The sequence below is a fragment of the Plectropomus leopardus genome, chromosome 22 (genome assembly GCF_008729295.1).
Source record: "Plectropomus leopardus isolate mb chromosome 22, YSFRI_Pleo_2.0, whole genome shotgun sequence".
NCBI lineage: Eukaryota > Metazoa > Chordata > Actinopteri > Perciformes > Serranidae > Plectropomus > Plectropomus leopardus.
In genome coordinates this window covers 23,583,964-23,602,406 of record NC_056484.1, presented here as the reverse complement: position 1 = coordinate 23,602,406, position 18,443 = coordinate 23,583,964, and the positions used below count along the sequence as shown (strand labels likewise).

Sequence of the window (18,443 nt, the reverse complement as noted above, 5' to 3'; positions counted from 1 at the left end):
GCCTGAAGTAGGAGACAGACAAATAAGGGGCCTCACCTCAGTACCAAAGCACACATCCCCTGATGTCATTCTCCATCTTTTTTATGACATGCAGGTTAACCTTATCTGTAAGGTGCTGCTATAGAAAGTTGCCCCTGAACCTTTGTGTGTTCATACTAGAAATAAAGAGAAACTAAATCTTACAACAGATCCACAGTAGGCAGGTTTCCATTTCCCCTAATATGTGTTTAAAATATATATAATAATATAATATTTATTTAAAATATGCCTGATAGAAGCATGTCAATTTTGAAAAAACTCTAATTTATCCCAAGCTTTTACCCTCACATGAGGTGGTATTTCAGGCGATTCCAAAAAGCCATATTTGTCCAAACTACAATGGAAACACTTTTTTGTCTTTTCTAGGTCACATGATGCTACGGCTATGTGCTTGTCAGTAGGAACTGGCTCCCTCGTGATGCAGCAGGAGCTACAAGACGTGTTTTTGCATCACACAACTCTTCAAAAGTTGAGCACATCATATGTAAGTTTTGAATCGACAATTCAGTTTTAAACTGAGGCATTGCTTTCACATTTTTCCTTTGTGTTTTTAGTTATCCATTATTCGTAGAAGTTCAGTTGTGTGTGTGCGTGCGTGCTTGTGTTTTATCGTTGTTATTTTATGTGTGAAGCACTTTGTCACCTTGCTTTTGATAAGTAATGTACAAATAAACATTATTAATCTACTTTTATTATTCTATTATTATTTCACTATCTGTGAAATTGTGGACTATCACATCCCAGAAATCCCTCATACGTGGCCGCTCCCACATATAAGAGGCTTGCCTTTCCATTATGGCTCCATAACACGCCTACATGGCCTTGGATTGGAAATAATGATGGCTAGTGTGGTGGCTGCAACAGAAATAAAGCTGCTAATGTTTTGAACATCCATCACCATGCTTCTTGGAATGTTATCATCAGAGGAGAAGTCTCAGAACATCACTCAGTGGAAACACAGTCATCTTACAATTGTGTTTCTTTGACATTTCAAAAATATCACTAAATTTTTGCACAAATCTGTAATGGAAACCTACCTACTGACATGGCTCTCTACCACTGCTCGAAGAAGTATAAGATCTTATACTTAAAGAGGCTACAACATAAATTGCTGTATTCACAGCAGACCCTGATGCATCAGTAATAACTAACAGTCACCAGAGCAAAATGTTGGCATTGTTCTTGTATAATGAATACACTTTTAATTTTTTTCATTTTGTTGTTAAAATGTCAAGTTTTAACATATTTCAGCTGGCACCTGATGCCAACATGATGGCAGAGAGATGACTTACATCATGAAGACCGGTTAGTCTACATCATGACGTTGGCATGAGATGCTTGTGTGACATTGCATTTTGATTACTTGAAAACAAATCTTAAAACCAACAAATAATCACCACCATCCGTCGTCAGTGTTCCACATTAAATTGAAGTTGGCAATAGACATCCTGCCATTAAAATTTGGTCACCCAGCGTCACAACCTAAATCAAACAAATATCAGTGTTTAATGATGTTAGTCACCAGCTGGGACCCTAACGTGCAAATGTAGCATATACATCGTTTCCAGAATCATACAGCATTTTTTTTCTGGCTTATGGTATAACAACAGTGCTCCAGGGATTAAGCTTTTCTGAAGGCCGATGCAGACGTGAGCATCGCCCTGGTTCTCCTGTTAAAAAGCCTATGGGATTTTTCAGTTGGATTTTGGATCATTGCAAAGAATAATGGGGCTACTTACAAAATTTGTTTAGCGAGATAGTCTTTACAAATTAACACCATATTTTATATCATAAAACAAGACATGAAAGTGTTTTTAGCTTGTGTTAACCACAGACTTTATTTCAAGCTTCTAACCAAAACACGTTAAAAAAAAAACTCTTTGAGAGGACTCATTCCCACAGTTCTCTATACCTGATGTAACACTGGCAGGGGTCGTTCTGCCAAATGAATGCTTTTACTATTGATCATTTTTATCTGCAAATAGCCTTCTTCGGAACTGGCACTTCTGAAGAAAAAAAAAACAGGCTTTACGGCTACTGAAATTAAGAGAGTATACTAATGCATCTTCCATCTGTGGAAAAGAAAAAAAGACAGAAAGGGTAGGCTTGTAATCATTATGATGAAATGTGAAATGTGATGATACCTGAGTGACTAAAATTTTACAGGTAAATATTTGTCAGAGGTTTGTGGGAGTATAATGGACGTGGCCCCCGTGGCCCCGGTGTCAGCTGCATGGTGATCTCTGCTGCTGTGTGACCGGGAATGAGCTGTGTGGAGCCGCGCAGCAGCTCCCGCTCCTCCCTCCTCCTGCTCCTCCTCATTGTAGAGAGAGAGCGAGAGAGAGAGAGAGAGAGAGAGCGAGAGAGAGAGAGCGAGAGAGAGAAATAGGGGAAAGAGAGAGATAGGGGAGGGAGAGAGATATAGAGAGAGAGAGATAGGGAGAGAGAGAGAGAGAGGACGCAGATCTCCTCGCGACGCTCAGCCGGTGCACCACGGGGTCCAGCATTCAAACTGACCAGCGCGTGCCTCTGAGCGCACCCACCGTCCTCTCTGCATATCCGCCACCGCGCAGCCTGCAGCTGACCACGGAGCCGGTAGGTCCCTTCTTTCTCTTCATCTTTTTCTTTTACGTGCATTTATGCAGAGGGCTCTTATTGTGCACGCGAGCACAGACTTGCATTGAACCCGCACGGGGCTGCGTGTTCGCGGGTTAATCAGGATCCGCTGCTGCCTATGTGATGTCTCGCGCACATGTGAAGGGGCTCTGATGTTAATGAGGGCGTGCGCACACACACATCTAACGCCTCCAACAGGAACGCTTTTAAGTTAGATCTGATTTCAGTGACATCCAAAGGGCAAAGTGTGAGCCCGGTGCAGAGCGGAGACTCCGCAGCTCCCGGCATGCCTCACTCAGAGACAGCCGCTGCAGCCGGTGGGACCAAACTTTGATCAGTTGAGTTAAACACAGGGAAACTTCTGCAAAATGTGCACGAAGCTGATAATGCACTGGACACTTTGATAATTCAGCTAAAATAATTTTAATGTCTGATTTGAATTAACCCTTCGAAACCTGGAGCCACATCACTTTTCATGTGCTGCTGTCGCCTTTCACAAGTGTTTTAACACTGGACGCTGAGCAAATTGGTGGGTTTTACTTACAAAAAACATGGGATAAAAGGCAATGAGCAACTTGGTAAGAAATTTGCCACAAATTGCATGAAATTAGTAAATTTATTTATATATATATATATATATATATATATATATATATATATATATATATATATATATATATATATATATATATATACATATACATATATTAAAACATACAAACAAAAAAAGCTAAGGAAATATTCTAGGAAAACATGTCCGGAAAAAAAATAAAAAGCTAGGAATTATAACATTGATATATTTAAAATTATAGAACAAATTATTATGATTATTATATATAATTATTATTTCTGGGTCTTTGTTTGCTTTAAAAAATATATTTTTGTATATTTTTTGTTTATTTTTTGTAAATTTCTTGATAGATAGTTTTCTGTTGTTGCTTATTGCTTTCTTTCCCATTTTTGAAAGAAATCCAGCCATTTTGCTCAGGTTTTCAAAGGGAACCAATTAATTGAAATAAACCATGTGTGAGTTTATTAAAGGTGAAACTAGCCAAATAGGATAAAAAAAAAAACAACAGGAAAAGCACACAGAAAAAAATCATCTGTTCGTATTTTTTTCTCTAGAATTATTCCATCTTGTTTGAATGTGTATTATTTATCTAAATGTGATTTTCACCTCAACATATTTCACAGAGCCACGGCTCTAAACCACACCAGCTACATCTCTGTGCATAAAACAGATGTCTGTAATACAGCAGCACACTTAGATGCACTTTAATTTTCCGTGTGTTTCCATATGTAGCAGAAAAGGAGAGAAGAAGCAGAGGAGATTGCTACTGCTTAATGTGACGGCCGCTTGTTAAATATGAGAATGTGCCCGAGAGCCGAGAGCATCAATCAGATACTCTGCTCGCCTTCTGCGTTTATATAGAACCTCGCCAACAGGACAGGACAGATATGCCTCTGTCTCTTACCCCTTTCCCACCAAATTAGCTCTTTTCCTGCACCCATTCCATTCAGAATTTTTGGCACCAGCCTGCAAGTGAAACCACTGTAATAAAGGATGGAGATGGATGGAAGGTGTTGCACAACGAAAAGTGGAAATAAACAGTAGAGGCGCATTTGTAGATTACAGTACCACCTTGAAACGTTTTGTTACGTTATTGCAGATTTTTGTTTTTACCCGAAAGCAAGCAAATATTAATGAGACCATTGCTTGCTTGAAATCTCCATTGTTGCCTTCTCCGTCCTTTCCTTCCAACCTGTAGAATATGACACATCAACTAATGCAGCACAGTTTACTCTGCAGGTCTAGTCTCCAACTTTTCGGGTTCTGAAGGAATTTATTTTTGGTTAAAATGCTCTAAATGGTTCAAAATAAGATCGGGGAACCAGAACAGAGCTGGTTCCATGTTGGTGGAAAAGGGGGATCTCTGTAGGACTGTTCTGGTCTAAACTGCTGCTGCTGACAGAGGCTTCTCTTTCCGTTTCTTTTTTCTCTTCTCTTCTCTTCTCTTCTCTTCTCTTCTCTTCTCTTCTCTTCTCTTCTCTTCTCTTCTCTTCTCTTCTCTTCTCTTCTCATCTCTTCTCTTCTCTTCTCTTCTCTTCTCTTCTCATCTCATCTCATCTCATCTTGTCTCAAGGGTTAGGGTTTAGGGTTGCCCAGGATTTAGGGGCCCTTAAGCTGGATCCTCTCTGGTACCTGACTGACATCAATGTCTCTCATCTTTGTCCATAAAGTCTGTGTGGTTTCTTTAATATTTGTGCCAGTGTGGGCCGTGACCAAAATCAGACATTTTTTTGCACGTTCAGGAACAACAATGATATTTTCACCTGTTCCAAATTCCTGACACGGAAAAATAATTATTCTGATTGTTGTTTCGTTCTGTATTTTGATCTATTTCATTTTTAATGGTAATTTCTTTCTAAAGGGCACAAGCATGGATGGAAATTGTTTATGTTTGCTTCTTTGTGCACGGTTTTATATTCAGTCATGAAAAAAAAATCATGAAATGATACAGATATGTGGACGATATGCTCTGTCCAATTCAAGTGTAAAGTGATCAGTTCTTGAGTTTGAGGTAACTCTGCAAATCAGTGCGCTTGAATATGATTTTAGAAAGCGGGCATATAAACCCTACACAAAGGCAGAATTGCACTTCGCTGTGGACTTCCAGAAAACAGTGAGACACTAATGTTCTGCCAGGGAATATGTCTCATATGCCTGAAAACAATCTATGACTGAAAATTTGAGAATATATTGAAGAGTCCCTTAAAGTAAAGGGACATTCCTTTTAACTGGAGGTGGTCCTGTTAAGTGTTACTTAGTATTTTATGTAAAAACAAGAAGTGTGTGTAGATTGACTGTAGGTGTAAACTCATAACCATTCTCTGTATGTAACCATTCTCAGCATAATACTTTCCAAAACAGCAAAAAATAATACTGACCAGGTAAAATAAATGAAATAGAATTCAAATAAATTATAGTATTAAAATATTAAGATAATTTGATACATTAAAGTGAAAAGTATTCAATACAAATTAAGTTAAGACTTCCAAACTTAAATGTGGTTCTATGAATTCTACTTTGCACCTGGATATTCCATCATGCAAATAGACAGGTTGAGTTATGTGTCACCTTTGACCGCGGTGGTATACATGCACCTTTCGTAACAGGCAAATTCATCCAGATAATATCTCCTTTATTTCTGCATTTGGATTCTAAATTGCATAGAATTGTCGTGTGTGTGTGTGTGTGTGTGTAGGGAGCAACCTTCATTTTGCTTCATTTTACGTTTTTTTATTGTGTTAGTGTGTGTGTCCCTTTTTTATCATTATATTCCCCCTCTTTAAATTCAGTCATTAAGACAAACGCTGCCGCTTCACGTTACTTTTAACTCAGCAGCAGTTTGGGGAGTTTGACTTGTGGTGTTGATAACTGATCTGACAAACCAGTCAGTACTGATCAGATCAGATCAGATCAATGGATAAGAGGAGCAGCTGCTGCCGAGGCGAGTAAATTCAAACTTTAAGGCCACACGCAGTTAAGAATTAAGTTTGACTTTCAGTGCCCTTTTCAATGTGCATGATGTTCTGCTGCTCCATCTGTGCCCAGAGTACACTCCATGCTATGAGAGTGTGGTGCGATGAATAACCAAGCAGTTTATGTATTCCAATAACATTCCTAATGAACAGTTCAGCTCCAAAAATATAAAATCAATATGTGGCGGCAGATATTTTAATTGTGGCAGGCTGCCACTAGTAAATTAATGTGTAGGAAACCCTGGAACTGCACTCACAACTAAAACTCTGGTTCTGTTTTATAACCCTGAGCTACAAGCCTGTGTTTTCATCTTGATTGACTTAACAGTCCAGGATGATTCAGATAAACCAGGCTGTCAGACAAATCATCAGATTGCATCTAAAGAAAAAGTGTTTATATCTGTTATGAGTTCCACGTTCAAAGTTGGGCCAGAAGTCTGCTGTCATATCCCTCTCCTCACTGCAACACAGTGTCTCTCCAGTAGCAAGTATTTTTGCTGTATTTGTAGTCTTGATGCAATGAATCACAGAAATGTAGAAAATGCGTGGATAAACTGTCCCACGGATGGATTGATGAATGGGTCCAAGGGGTTTGGGATACCTGGACCAGATCCTCTATTTGAAGTGATTGCTAACATTTCTTCTTGTTCAAGTCAGTCAAATAACTACAAAGAGACGCAAAACAACCCCATGGAGACACTTAACAACCACAAAGAAATGCAAAACAACCAGAGAGAGATGCAAGCAACTACAAAAAGATGCTAAAAGGCCACAAAGAAGCACAAAACGACTACAAAGAGACAAAAAAAACTACAAAGATACGTAAAAAGACCACGAAGAGATACAGACAGTCCCTGGTCTCTGTCCAACAATTCTGTGTCGTTTGTATAATTGTAGTATTGACACAATGAATTGAACAAGTGGGAACAATGTTTGGATGGACTTCCCCACAGATGGATTTATGAGCCCTATGATGAATGATTGGCTCAAGGGGACGTAAAGACGACTACAAAGAGATGTAAAATGTCCACAAACAGGAACAGAACGACTACATAGAGATGGATAACAACCACCCAGAGTGGCTAAACAGCTACAAAGAAACATTAAACATACATAAAGAGATGTAAAATGTCTATGAAGAGACGCAGCTGCTGTAAAGAAACACAGAATTGTCACATAGAGACATGTAACAACCACAAAGAGATGCAAAATGATAACAAGAGATGCAGTCACAGAGATATGCAAGATGACTACAAAGAGACACAGAATCACCACAAAGAGGTGCAAAATGACAACAAGGAGATGCAAAATGACCACAAAGAAATGCTAAACAACCGCAAAGAGAGGCAAAGCAACTACAAAGAGACACAAAATGACCACAAAGAAACACAAAACAACCACAAAGATATGCAAAATGCAAATCAACTAGAGATGCAAAATGTCCAAAAAAGAGATGCAAAATGCCCATAAAGAGATGCAAAACTGTCACAAAGAGATGGGAAAACAACCACCAAGAGATGCAAAAATGTCCATAAAGAGACACAAAATTTCCACAAACACGCGCTTACCAACCATAAAGATACACAGAACTGCCAAGAAGAGATGCAAAACAACTACAAAGAGATGTAAAATGTCAACAAAAAGACACAAAACTGCCACAAAGATATGGGAAATGACCACAAAGACATGCAAAGTAAATGCAAAGAGATACAAAAAAACTGCAAAGAGATGCAAACTGTCCACAAAGGGACACATAATGACCACAAAGAGATGCTTAACGACCATAGAGATGACAAACGACCACAAAGATTTGTAAAACGACCACAAAGAGATGTAAAACTATTGAGAGAGATGTAAGACAACTACAAAGAGACAAAAATGACCACAGAGACACCTCTGCTGATGTTTGGCCTCCCAGTAAAAACCTTCTGAATTATCAGAGAGAAAAGCTGAGCACACATTAGCAGGTGCTGTTTGAGTGACCTGTTGACAACAAGCCAAACAGCATCTCAGAAACACTGATTTGTAACATGAATCTGTTTTATTCAGTGTTTTTACCGGTTTAAATGACTAGGTCAATTTGTTTTGGAGGGGGAGAGATCTCTACGGATAATTTAGCTCCCGCTAAAAACCTGCTGAACTATGAACACCAAAGGAATTCTGAGTGGAGGAAGTTTCAGCTGGCTGCAATGTGCAAACCTCACCACTTGATGCCACTAAATCCCCCTAAATCTGACACAATGGGCCTTTAAATGACAACAGTAATGCAACACAATTACAGTTTCAATGGGATATCTGAGTTATTTTAAACTTTTGTCACACATGCGGAGAAGAGGATTCAGATTTAATCAAATGCTATCACAGATAAGTGTTGTCCGGGTGTAATAATCCGTCAGATATAAGGAACAGAACATTTTGCCTTACACAGAGTCAGAGGGACTGATTTTGGGCTGCTGTTAATGTTTGGGAGCTGGCGCTTCAGTTGTATTTTGTCACCTACATGATGAAGAAAGCTACATTTGGGCCCAGTGTTATAATCTCGCAGCATCTGCTAATGCATCTTTCTGTCTCACACTGGTAGTGTGAGGGGCTGTCACTGTCACACTCATGACAACAGAAACACATTGAAATATGCACACACACACATCAACCTGTGTGCACACAGAACACACACGTAATGAAGGCACTCCTGAAACACATCTCCCGAGCATGCTGGGATTTGCCCGTGACGAAAAAAAAAAGACGCAGTGTGAAGTGTGTATGTGTCATGTCAGTGTGCTGTCAGTGTGAGGTTGCAGTGAATGAAGAATCGAGATGGCGCGCCGACATCGCATGGCGGTCCAGGAAGACTTTGCCAGAGCTGTCTGTCCCCAAATTATCACCTCCGTCTCCAACGTCCCCCTCTTCTCAGCATCTCTCAGCGGCTACGCTCCCTCGCAGCGGTCGCCAGAGCCTCCGAAAATGAGCTGCACAGCTGAATCCATTCTTAATGGGCTACACACACACGCGCAGGCCTCACACACCAGGGACGCAGGTTTAAAGGATTTCATTAATTCACTTGATTATTTTATATCTCTGCTGCAAAAATGAAAAGACCAAACTGTTTGTTACAGGAAACAGAAAAACATTTAAAATAGAAAAAAATTAAGCAATATATCACCGAAGCTCTTGAGCAACAATTTGCAGAACACTCTGCTGCTTATCTGTTTTTCATTTGGCTTCTTATTAAAGGTGTAAATGCTCAGGCTGCTTGTGTGGCTCAGATACATGAAATATCAGATTTAACATAAGCTAACAGATGCACTTGTACTACAGTAGCTGGAGGAGACGAAGAGCTCGCCTGTGAGCTTTCAGAAACACCACAGTCTGTCATTACATGGAACGCATCACCAACAAATGTTTGGGCATACTGGTGTTTTCACACTCTGCCTTTTACAGCCACTTCCTCTCAGTGTTTTCAGTCAGGCTGCTGAGGAAGAATTGTTTTCCTCAACTTGTTGTTGGGGATGCCCAAATAAACATCCCATTAGACTGTAGAGCTGGGCAAAATATCACTAATATATAAATATGATATGAGGCCAGATAGCATCATAGTTAGGATTAATTGATTAGTTGTAAACTAATATATTTATGTAATAATAGTTTTGAGTAATTTGTTTGTTTTTGTTAAGAAAAAGTAAAATTCTCCGATTCTAGATTGTTAAACATTGTGTGTTTCTACAAATATGTAAATATACATAATTTGTGTTCATTTTAATATGTGTATTATGTTGCATAATGCATGATTGATGAAGCATAAAGTTCCATGCAAAGACACAGGTCCTCACAGATTTAACAGCATGTCCTCTGCATTATCAGCATTATCCACTGAAATCCTGGAAATAATCGTAGCATCTTTGCACACTGTTAATTATTTCCAGGATTTTCTAGGATTTACCTGTAATATTTCACAATAAAATACTGTAAAATGATACAGTGATATAGAAACAATGATACTGTGATTATTTCCAGGGTTTCACGGGGTGTAACTGTAATATTTCAGCATAAATTACTGTAAAAATGATATAGTAACTTACTGTAAATTAATGTAACTAGTAGACAGGAATTAATTGTGAATATACAGTCAAACATTTTAAAGTTTATCTCTATCTCTGTATAATTTTTTACAGTAATATATTATTACAGTTATGTCCTTTAAAACCCTGGATATAATTACAGCATCTCTATACGCTGTTAATTATTTCTAGGTTTTGACAAATGTAGCTGTAATAACTTCACAATATGTCACTATATTGTAAATGTACAGTCAAACATTTTACAGTGAATCTATATCTCTGTATCATTTTTCAGTTTCATCAGTTTAATTTATTGTGAAACACTACAGTTACATTTGGTGAAATCATGAAAAGAATCACAGCATCTCTTGCCACTGTTAATTATTTTCAGGATTTCACCATATGTAACTAATATTTCACAATAAGTTACTGTAAAAATGATACAGTAACTTACTGTAAGAGTAGTGCAACTAGTAGCTGGATATTCATAATAAATGTAAAGTAAAACAAAGCAAACAAAACTACCATTAATTGATTTAACAGACTTAACAGAACAGACACTGGGGCAACATATATACTGGCTGAGCAGACCAAATGAAACACACAGGGGGAGAACTAGATAGACGATAACTAAAAGTGGCACAGGGAAACCCTGATCCCCCCCCCACCTTGATGCCAGAGCTCTTGGTTTGGTCCGTTTGCTAGCCTGGGGCATTAGGCCAGGCTCCGCCCTCAGCAGCAACTTTTGCCAAACTCCAAACAGGAACAAAGCTCCAGGTAACTCAAAAACAGAAAGAAAAGAGTTAATAACTTACAAAGGTAAATGGTAACATGTTGTCAGAGTGCTACTGAGTAACTTTTAAACCGAATAAATTACATGTTTGTAACTTAAATGACGGCAAATGAAGGTTAAGTGAACATGGTGAGGGTGAGTGTGTGGCTGTGGGCACGGCCATCTTTGTTCCATATTCTGCTTATTTTCAGCTTCAGCTTCATTTGTAGTTTATACTGCAACATGTTTACAGCTTTAATACTCAAACAACACTTTATTTGACGTTTTGCTAACAGCAACAGTAACTTATTGGTAGAAAACTGGCTGTTTTGAATTGCGGAGATGTGTGAAATCTGCAAGTTTGTTTATTTCTGTCATCATTTTCATCTAAATGTAACATAAAGTTATATAGTTCACACTTAAGGACTGTTTTGTGCCATTTCAGCTTTTCATTCTTCATTATTTTGATAATTTTGGCTGTGTTCATGCATATAGCATACATTTTAGCAAGATTGTGTATTTTTGTTTAATCTGTGAATTTCCAGCTCAGCTCCTACAATAAGTCTAAAATACACTGTGGAAACTAAATTGTTACATTCAGACTGTTAAGTGCAAGAAATGCTCAATTGAAACCCATTCAAACTGACATTTTTGATCCCACAGTCATCAAGCATAAAAACATGCATTACTTCTGTCTGGCTGTCATTCTGGGCTTTTTCCTCAGAATTTGTCATTTTTACTATTTTCCATGATGACGTATTGTTTTTTCTTTTTTTTTTTTTTATCCAGGTCTTTTTTATTTTCCAAATATATCACCAAAAAAATGAAATAAAATACAGCTTGAACATGATACATCTGAAACAAGTTCCTACCCAGCCTCCTGCTTGCTACGAGATCATTAATAACTTTATAACCAGACAAAAAAAGGAGAAAAAGAGTTAAATAAGAAGATAACAATGATAACTTTTGAAGAAACATTGATAAACAACAACAAAAATTAAATATTAATTATTTTGGCATATGGAGAAAATACATGCTATTTCCACTAGGTGCTCTGTCGTAGTGTTGCTGCTAATAATTGACATTTATCAGGCTGTTATCATTGAAAAATATTTTTTTTAATTTTGTTGTGTTTTTTTTACATCTAAAAACACAGTTGCATCATGACAAAAACCTGGCATTTAAAGGGTTGAAATTCTGAAAAATTAATGAATATTTGTTATTTATGATTAGGACTGATGAAAGTAGAAAATCATTCTAATGAATATTTTTTTTAAAAGCTGGATTTCAAAGAAGCGCTTTTGGTGCGCATACCAATACGAGTGTGTGTAGTATTAAAGCGCGCCTCGGGGGTAAATTAGATTACAGTTTATCTTATAAATTATGAGAAAACTATGAAACATGCCCATCACAGGTTGCCGTCTTTTCACTCTCTTCATATCAGCTGTGCTCTGTTGCGTTTCTCTCAGGTGCCCAGAAGAAGAGGAAGAGGAAGAGGAGGGAGGAGGTGATGTGCAGCTCACTGTGACCGTTGCTTCAACAAGGGTTTGAGCCTCTTCCCAGGCCGAGACGTTCTGCCCACCATCCGACATCAAAAGCAACAAGCTGCTAACCTTCCTGCCCCGACGCCTTGCTCTCCTTCAGACCCAGTGCCATGGCCTTTACCCTGTCAGAGATCATGGCGGCCAGACGGCAGCAGTCGCAGGCCCAGTCGCACGCCCAGCGAGGCAGCAGGACAGCGGTGGAAGTGGATGAATACAGCACCAACCCCACTCAGGCCTTCACCTTCTACAATATCAACCAGGGACGCTTCCAGCCACCACACGTCCACATGTGAGTCCACACAACCAACATGCCTGCACACACTCATAATGTGGCTGCCTACAGGAGCAGACAGCTGTCAGTTACACTCATGGCACATTTCATGCTGGACCTTTTGCTTCACATTTCCTCTGATAATTTATCTGTGCATCCTGGATGTAGTTTAACCCTTTGAAACCTTGTTGAATGGCCTGATTTCTTTTATTTCTTTCTTGGGAAGAAGGCAATAAGCAACTTAAGAAGTAAGCCAGAAATTAGCAAGAAATTTATTTGAAAAAAAAAAAAAACAAAAAAACAAAAAAACAAAAAAAAAATATAGACATATTCCCCCAGTAAAAAAAAAAAAAAAAAAAAAAGATTTTCTAATTCTACTAATGTCTTGCTATTTGCGGGACATCTCTTGCTCAGTTGCTCTTTGTCTTTTTTCCCCAAATGTTTTTTGAAAGAGACCAAACTAATCTGCTCAGCGTTTAATCCTTTAACACCTAGATCAGCGTAAGTTCTCTTGTGCTTTCAGATGCCTTTCACAATCAGTTTAACCTCAAAATCATGTGAAAATTGTGGCTTGATGTCTTTTAAATAAATGGGAACAGGAAATACATAATGAGCAACTTGGCAAGAAATCTCTCGCAAACTGCAAAAAATTATAAAAGGTGAGAAGGATTTGATCTGAAAAATAGCTGAAAAATTCTGAGACAGAACTGTTCAGAAAACTGTAATAAGAATTCTTAGAATTATATATTTACTAATTTTTTTTGCACTTTCTTGAGGTCATTTTCTTGCTGTTTTCTTTTCTACTTGTTTCTGTACTTTTTAAAAATATTTTCCAGTGATTTTCTTTTAACTTTTTACAAATTTCTGGTCCATTTCTGGTTAAAGAGCTTATCACCCTCCAATGTTTTAGAGGGAAATAAAGCCATTATGCTCAGGTTTCAAAGGGTTAAGGTTCACTTGTAAAATGCATCTGAGAGCAGCACAAGAAAAGTGATGTAGATCCAGGGTTCAAAGGGCTAGTTGTCACAGTGTAAAAAATACTCCTAACTCTAAAGCTCATTAACTAACAAACTGACGAATCACTAAGCCCGTTGTTTTTCATGCAAAACACATTTCATGGTTCCAGCTTCTCAATTTTGATTTATTACATTGATTTAATTTTTTTTGCATTGAGAACTCTTATTTTTAATGCTCAAATACATTTTCCTGATTGTACGTACATACTTAGACATGTGACTGGTAGAGGTCACAGAGCTCTTTCACACTGAGGTATTAGTACTCTTACTTCAGTAACAGAAGGTAGAAACTGGAGGGTGCGTCTTCTATTTCAATATCGCCCATCACAGACTCTTTGCTGCCTTTGCTTTGTCTTATCTAAGTTGGCGAGGTCTCAGACATAACGTAGGACGTCACATAGTGACATAGCAGGTCAAGCAAGCAATGGCATATGTAGATGATTCCCTCTGCTGTTCAAAAACAGTATCGCAGTTCATTTTTCATTTCACCGATTTGAATCTCACATACTTTTTATTGATTTTTAACCGCCTCGCGATGCATGGTTACATCCCTAGCAACTGAACAAAAATATAAAACCGCAATGTTTGGTTGTGGGAATTAGGAGTTGACGAGATTATCCGCCTGGCCGATTACCAGGGTCGATATTTGGCATTTTGCCAATTATCTGTACCAGCATTTTATTTTAATAATCGACGATAAAATTAACTAAGAAGTGCAAAGAAACTGTCAGCATGGGAGGAACTTTTATTTTGTAAAACCTGAGGGTACTATTTAAATTTAACGATATAAATTTTCACAAAGTTGCAGGGAACTTTCTGTATATGATGTTTTAGTTTTGCTTAAACATTTGCTAAAAGCATTTAAACAAGTATTGTTTTGGAGTTTGTTATATTCCAAATTCTAAATATAGACAGAAAGATTTTCATTTCTACTGTAAATGCAGATGGGTTCCAAATATGGGTTATAGTAGGGCTGGGCGATATGGCCTAAAACTAAAATCTTTGATTTTTTCACACCAAACCCGATTTACGATTTTAATCGATTTTTATTTCCTTCTCTAAAACAAACTACAAATGACAAAAACATTTCTCAAAACAAGTTTTAGTTTTGATTTTAGCAGTAACAATTAAAGGCAAACTGAATTTTGTCAGTTTTTTAAAAAAGGAAAATTAATCACTTGGGCTCAGTTACTTTGGCTCAAACACTAATGTGTGGCACGAGCTGCGCTCTAGTATCCAAATACGCGCACACACACACCTGGCGAACAGTCTGTATTCGGAGACATTCGTTTTATGAAAACAAAACAATAACTATTTTTGTGCATTTTCAGTATTTACTCTCTAACCAGCTGCCGTTGGATGTTCCGTCAAATTTCCCTCTTTCATATATTGGGGCGGACGTGACCCCTGGTCCTCCGTGGAGATTACGCACGTGGTTGTACGGCACACAGTGGGAAAATGCTTCCACTAATGTCGGCTGCTTTTTTGTTTGTGGGTTGACACGGTCTTATGCATCTCAGAGTGAGACATTTTTCCCCTCGGCTGCTGCCTCTGTTTGACATGTTGGAACAAAGTGGTCGCCCTGCTGCCTTTAGTTGCAACAGCCTTTAAATAAACTTTGCAGCTGACTGTGGTTTGTTTGAGATCTGACGCCGCAAAACCGAAAGCAGTTCCAAATGAATTACCACACTGTGTCTTTTTTGGGAAGGCATGGCAGAGGCGAAAATAGAGGTTTTCATTTTTAAAAATTGTCCTGAACCACAAATTCGAATTCATCCATAAAATCTATTAATCGCCCAGCCCTAGTTATCGGTCTCATTAACTACTAATAATCGATATGGATAACCCTGAAAAAACAATATCAGTCAACTCCTAGTAGGAATACTACTTGGGTATGCTACATAGTATTCCCCTGGGATCACCAACACAAGAAAAACTAGCTAGTTCATGGATGATCTGGAACAGCTTTATGTTAGCGGCAGGCCTTGACTTATCATTTTCTTGTTTCATATGTATATTATATCATATTTAAGTGCAAAGCCTCTTTGGCTCTGCCCTTGTTTTTAATTTGCTGTGGCTGCTGTTTGCTCTTATTGCAAACTCAACACTTCCTTTGTGTTTACCTGCTGTGTGAATAAATTAAGCATATAGTGTACATTTCTACGGTGATAGTCATCATTACCTGCTGCTCATCTTAGTTACTAATTAATCTGTTGCAACTTTGCAGTTTTTATGATCAGCGTAAAGCTATTGCTCATGGAGCTCAACACTTCCTTGCAATGTTTCACATTAAAAGCTGACTTGGACAGTCAGGGATTATGCCCTTTGAGCCGCTGGAAGATTTTTAACCCTTCAAAATCTGGACTGACGTCAATTTTCTTGTGCTGACGCCTTTAAGAGTATTTTAACCTTTGAACCCCAAATTGGTTTACTTTCTTTTGAAAACATGGGAAAAGGTCAAAGAGCAACTTGGCAAGAAGTGTTCCAGGAAACTATTATATTTAGAAAATTATTATTTTTGTAGTTAGGGGAAAATGCCCAAAACTTAATTTATTTATTAGTAATTATCATTATTTATTATTATATATATATTTTCACAGAATTATTATTATTATTATTTATAAAGTATCGTGACTTAAGTATCGTGATAATATTGTATCCAGACCTAAGCATCGTGATAATATTGTATCCAGACTTAAGCGTTGTGATAATATTGTATCCAGACTTAAGCGTCGTGATAATATTGTATCCGACTTAAGCGTTGTGATAATATTGTATCCAGACTTAAGCGTCGTGATAGTATTGTATCCAGACTTAAGCCTGGATACAGTAATATCACGGTACTTACGTATCGTGATGATATTGTATCGAGACTTAAGCAGCTTAATAATATTGTATCGAGACTCAAGCATCATGATAATATTGTACCGTGACTTAAGTATGGTGATAATGTGGTATCGTGAGTTAGGTGTTGTGATAATATCGTATTTTGGGGCCTCTGCTGATTCCCAACCCTGGTATTTGAGGTAACTGACAGCTTCTTAGCCTTCTCTGACTTCCAAAACTTTAGTTTTAGTTTCAACTTTAGTTAAGATGTAGTTTGTATAACCAAGAAAAGTGTCTTTAAAACATGTTTATAGTGATGCTCTGAAAGAGAGTCTCTCTGTGGGCTCCATCAAGCATCACTTAACATTTCTTTACATTTGCCTACACTCAATAGAGGAAATGAAACATTTTTCATGAAACCTCGCCTGTATTTCATTACTTTGTGACTCACACTTCTTACTGGCTGTCCTACATGGATGCATATCTCCTTTCCCACTTCCACTCGTCTCTTTCTGTCTCTCTTGTGGTGGGGTGCAGAGGAGGAGGAGGAGGCAGGGCTGGGTGTTATCGTACCTGGAGGAAAGCTCACTAAAGTGGGCCACGGTTATTCACCAGCTCCCCTCTTCCCCCTGGAGACCCCGCGGATCTGCACACTTGCTGGAAATCCCACAGGACTCTGCTCTTTTTCTATATCTGTGCTTTATTTTTTTTCTATCTCTCCACATTTCTCTTTCTGTCTCTCTTAGCGCCGCACTTTTATTGTGGCCTCTCGCTTCTCGCTGCGTCTCTTGTTTCCTCCTTTGCTTCGGTCTGTGGGGATGATTTTCTGCTGGATACTAATTCCGCCTCCTTTCATTGTCAGCCGCTCACCGCAGAGACTTTGCATACAGGGCTGCGTGTCTGTCTCCTGTGTTGTTGCAGAGTCGCAGTGACCCCTTTCCCTTCCTTTGGGCCTTAACTTTCCTCTCTTCTGTTGTTCTCAGGGTGGACCCGATGCCCCATGACACGCCCAAGCCGCCGGGCTACACCCGCTTTGTGTGCATCTCGGACACGCACTCCCGCACCGACAGCATCCAGATGCCATACGGAGACGTGTTCATCCACGCTGGAGACTTCACTGAGCTGGGTCTGCCCTCAGAGGTCAAGAAGTTCAACGACTGGCTAGGTCAGCATCTCTTAGAGTTAGTGTCTGTGTGTGGATCCAGAGCAGGTCAGGGCCCTGTTTCCTCGAACTAGGTCCCCTCGTGTCGATCTATTAATAGGGCTGGGGTCAGTGCCAGGCTAAATTTACTCAATCTGGGCGCTGTGCTCAAAGTTTTTAAGAAAACTTTGAACAGGAGAGGAGTCTTTGAAGTTTTGGCTTTCAGGGCTACAGTAAGCTTTTTTAAAATTGTTTCCACAGTAATTTAAACTGCAAATCAAAAATCTACTTTACTTCACTGCTGATCGTTTTCTATGGAAGAGGTAGAACTGCCAGGCCAAAAAAATAAAAACAGGTTATAACATGAAAAGTTTCTTATCATAACAAGATGTTTTTCACATTTTCACAAGATATTTTCATATTATAACAAGACATTTTATTGTGGCTTTTAACATGGAAAGTGTCTTGTTATTTCTAGATATTTTTCACAATTTTACAAGATTGTCATGTGTAAGAGATAGTTTCATATTAAGGCAATAAGTTTTCATGTCAAAACATGTTGTTATAACTAGATAGTTTTAATAACGGTTTTATAAGATAGTCATGTTATAACAAGATGT

General features: G+C 38.4%; 1 protein-coding gene across 2 annotated transcripts in view; it reads left to right on the top strand.

The window, feature by feature from the left end:
* The first annotated feature begins 2,531 nt into the window (after nt 1-2,531).
* mpped1 (metallophosphoesterase domain containing 1) overlaps nt 2,532-18,443 on the top strand; it is a 39,733-nt gene continuing 23,821 nt past the window's right edge. Inside the window, exons 1-3 of one of the 2 annotated variants that reach the window (XM_042511562.1) lie at nt 2,532-2,634; nt 12,495-12,858; nt 17,666-17,847. In XM_042511562.1, the coding sequence (XP_042367496.1) occupies nt 12,680-12,858; nt 17,666-17,847 (361 nt within the window). In that variant the 5' untranslated portion in view covers nt 2,532-2,634; nt 12,495-12,679. Of the gene's footprint in view, nt 2,635-11,010; nt 11,031-12,494; nt 12,859-17,665; nt 17,848-18,443 lie in introns of those variants that run through there. The other variant, XM_042511563.1, reaches the window with a different exon arrangement.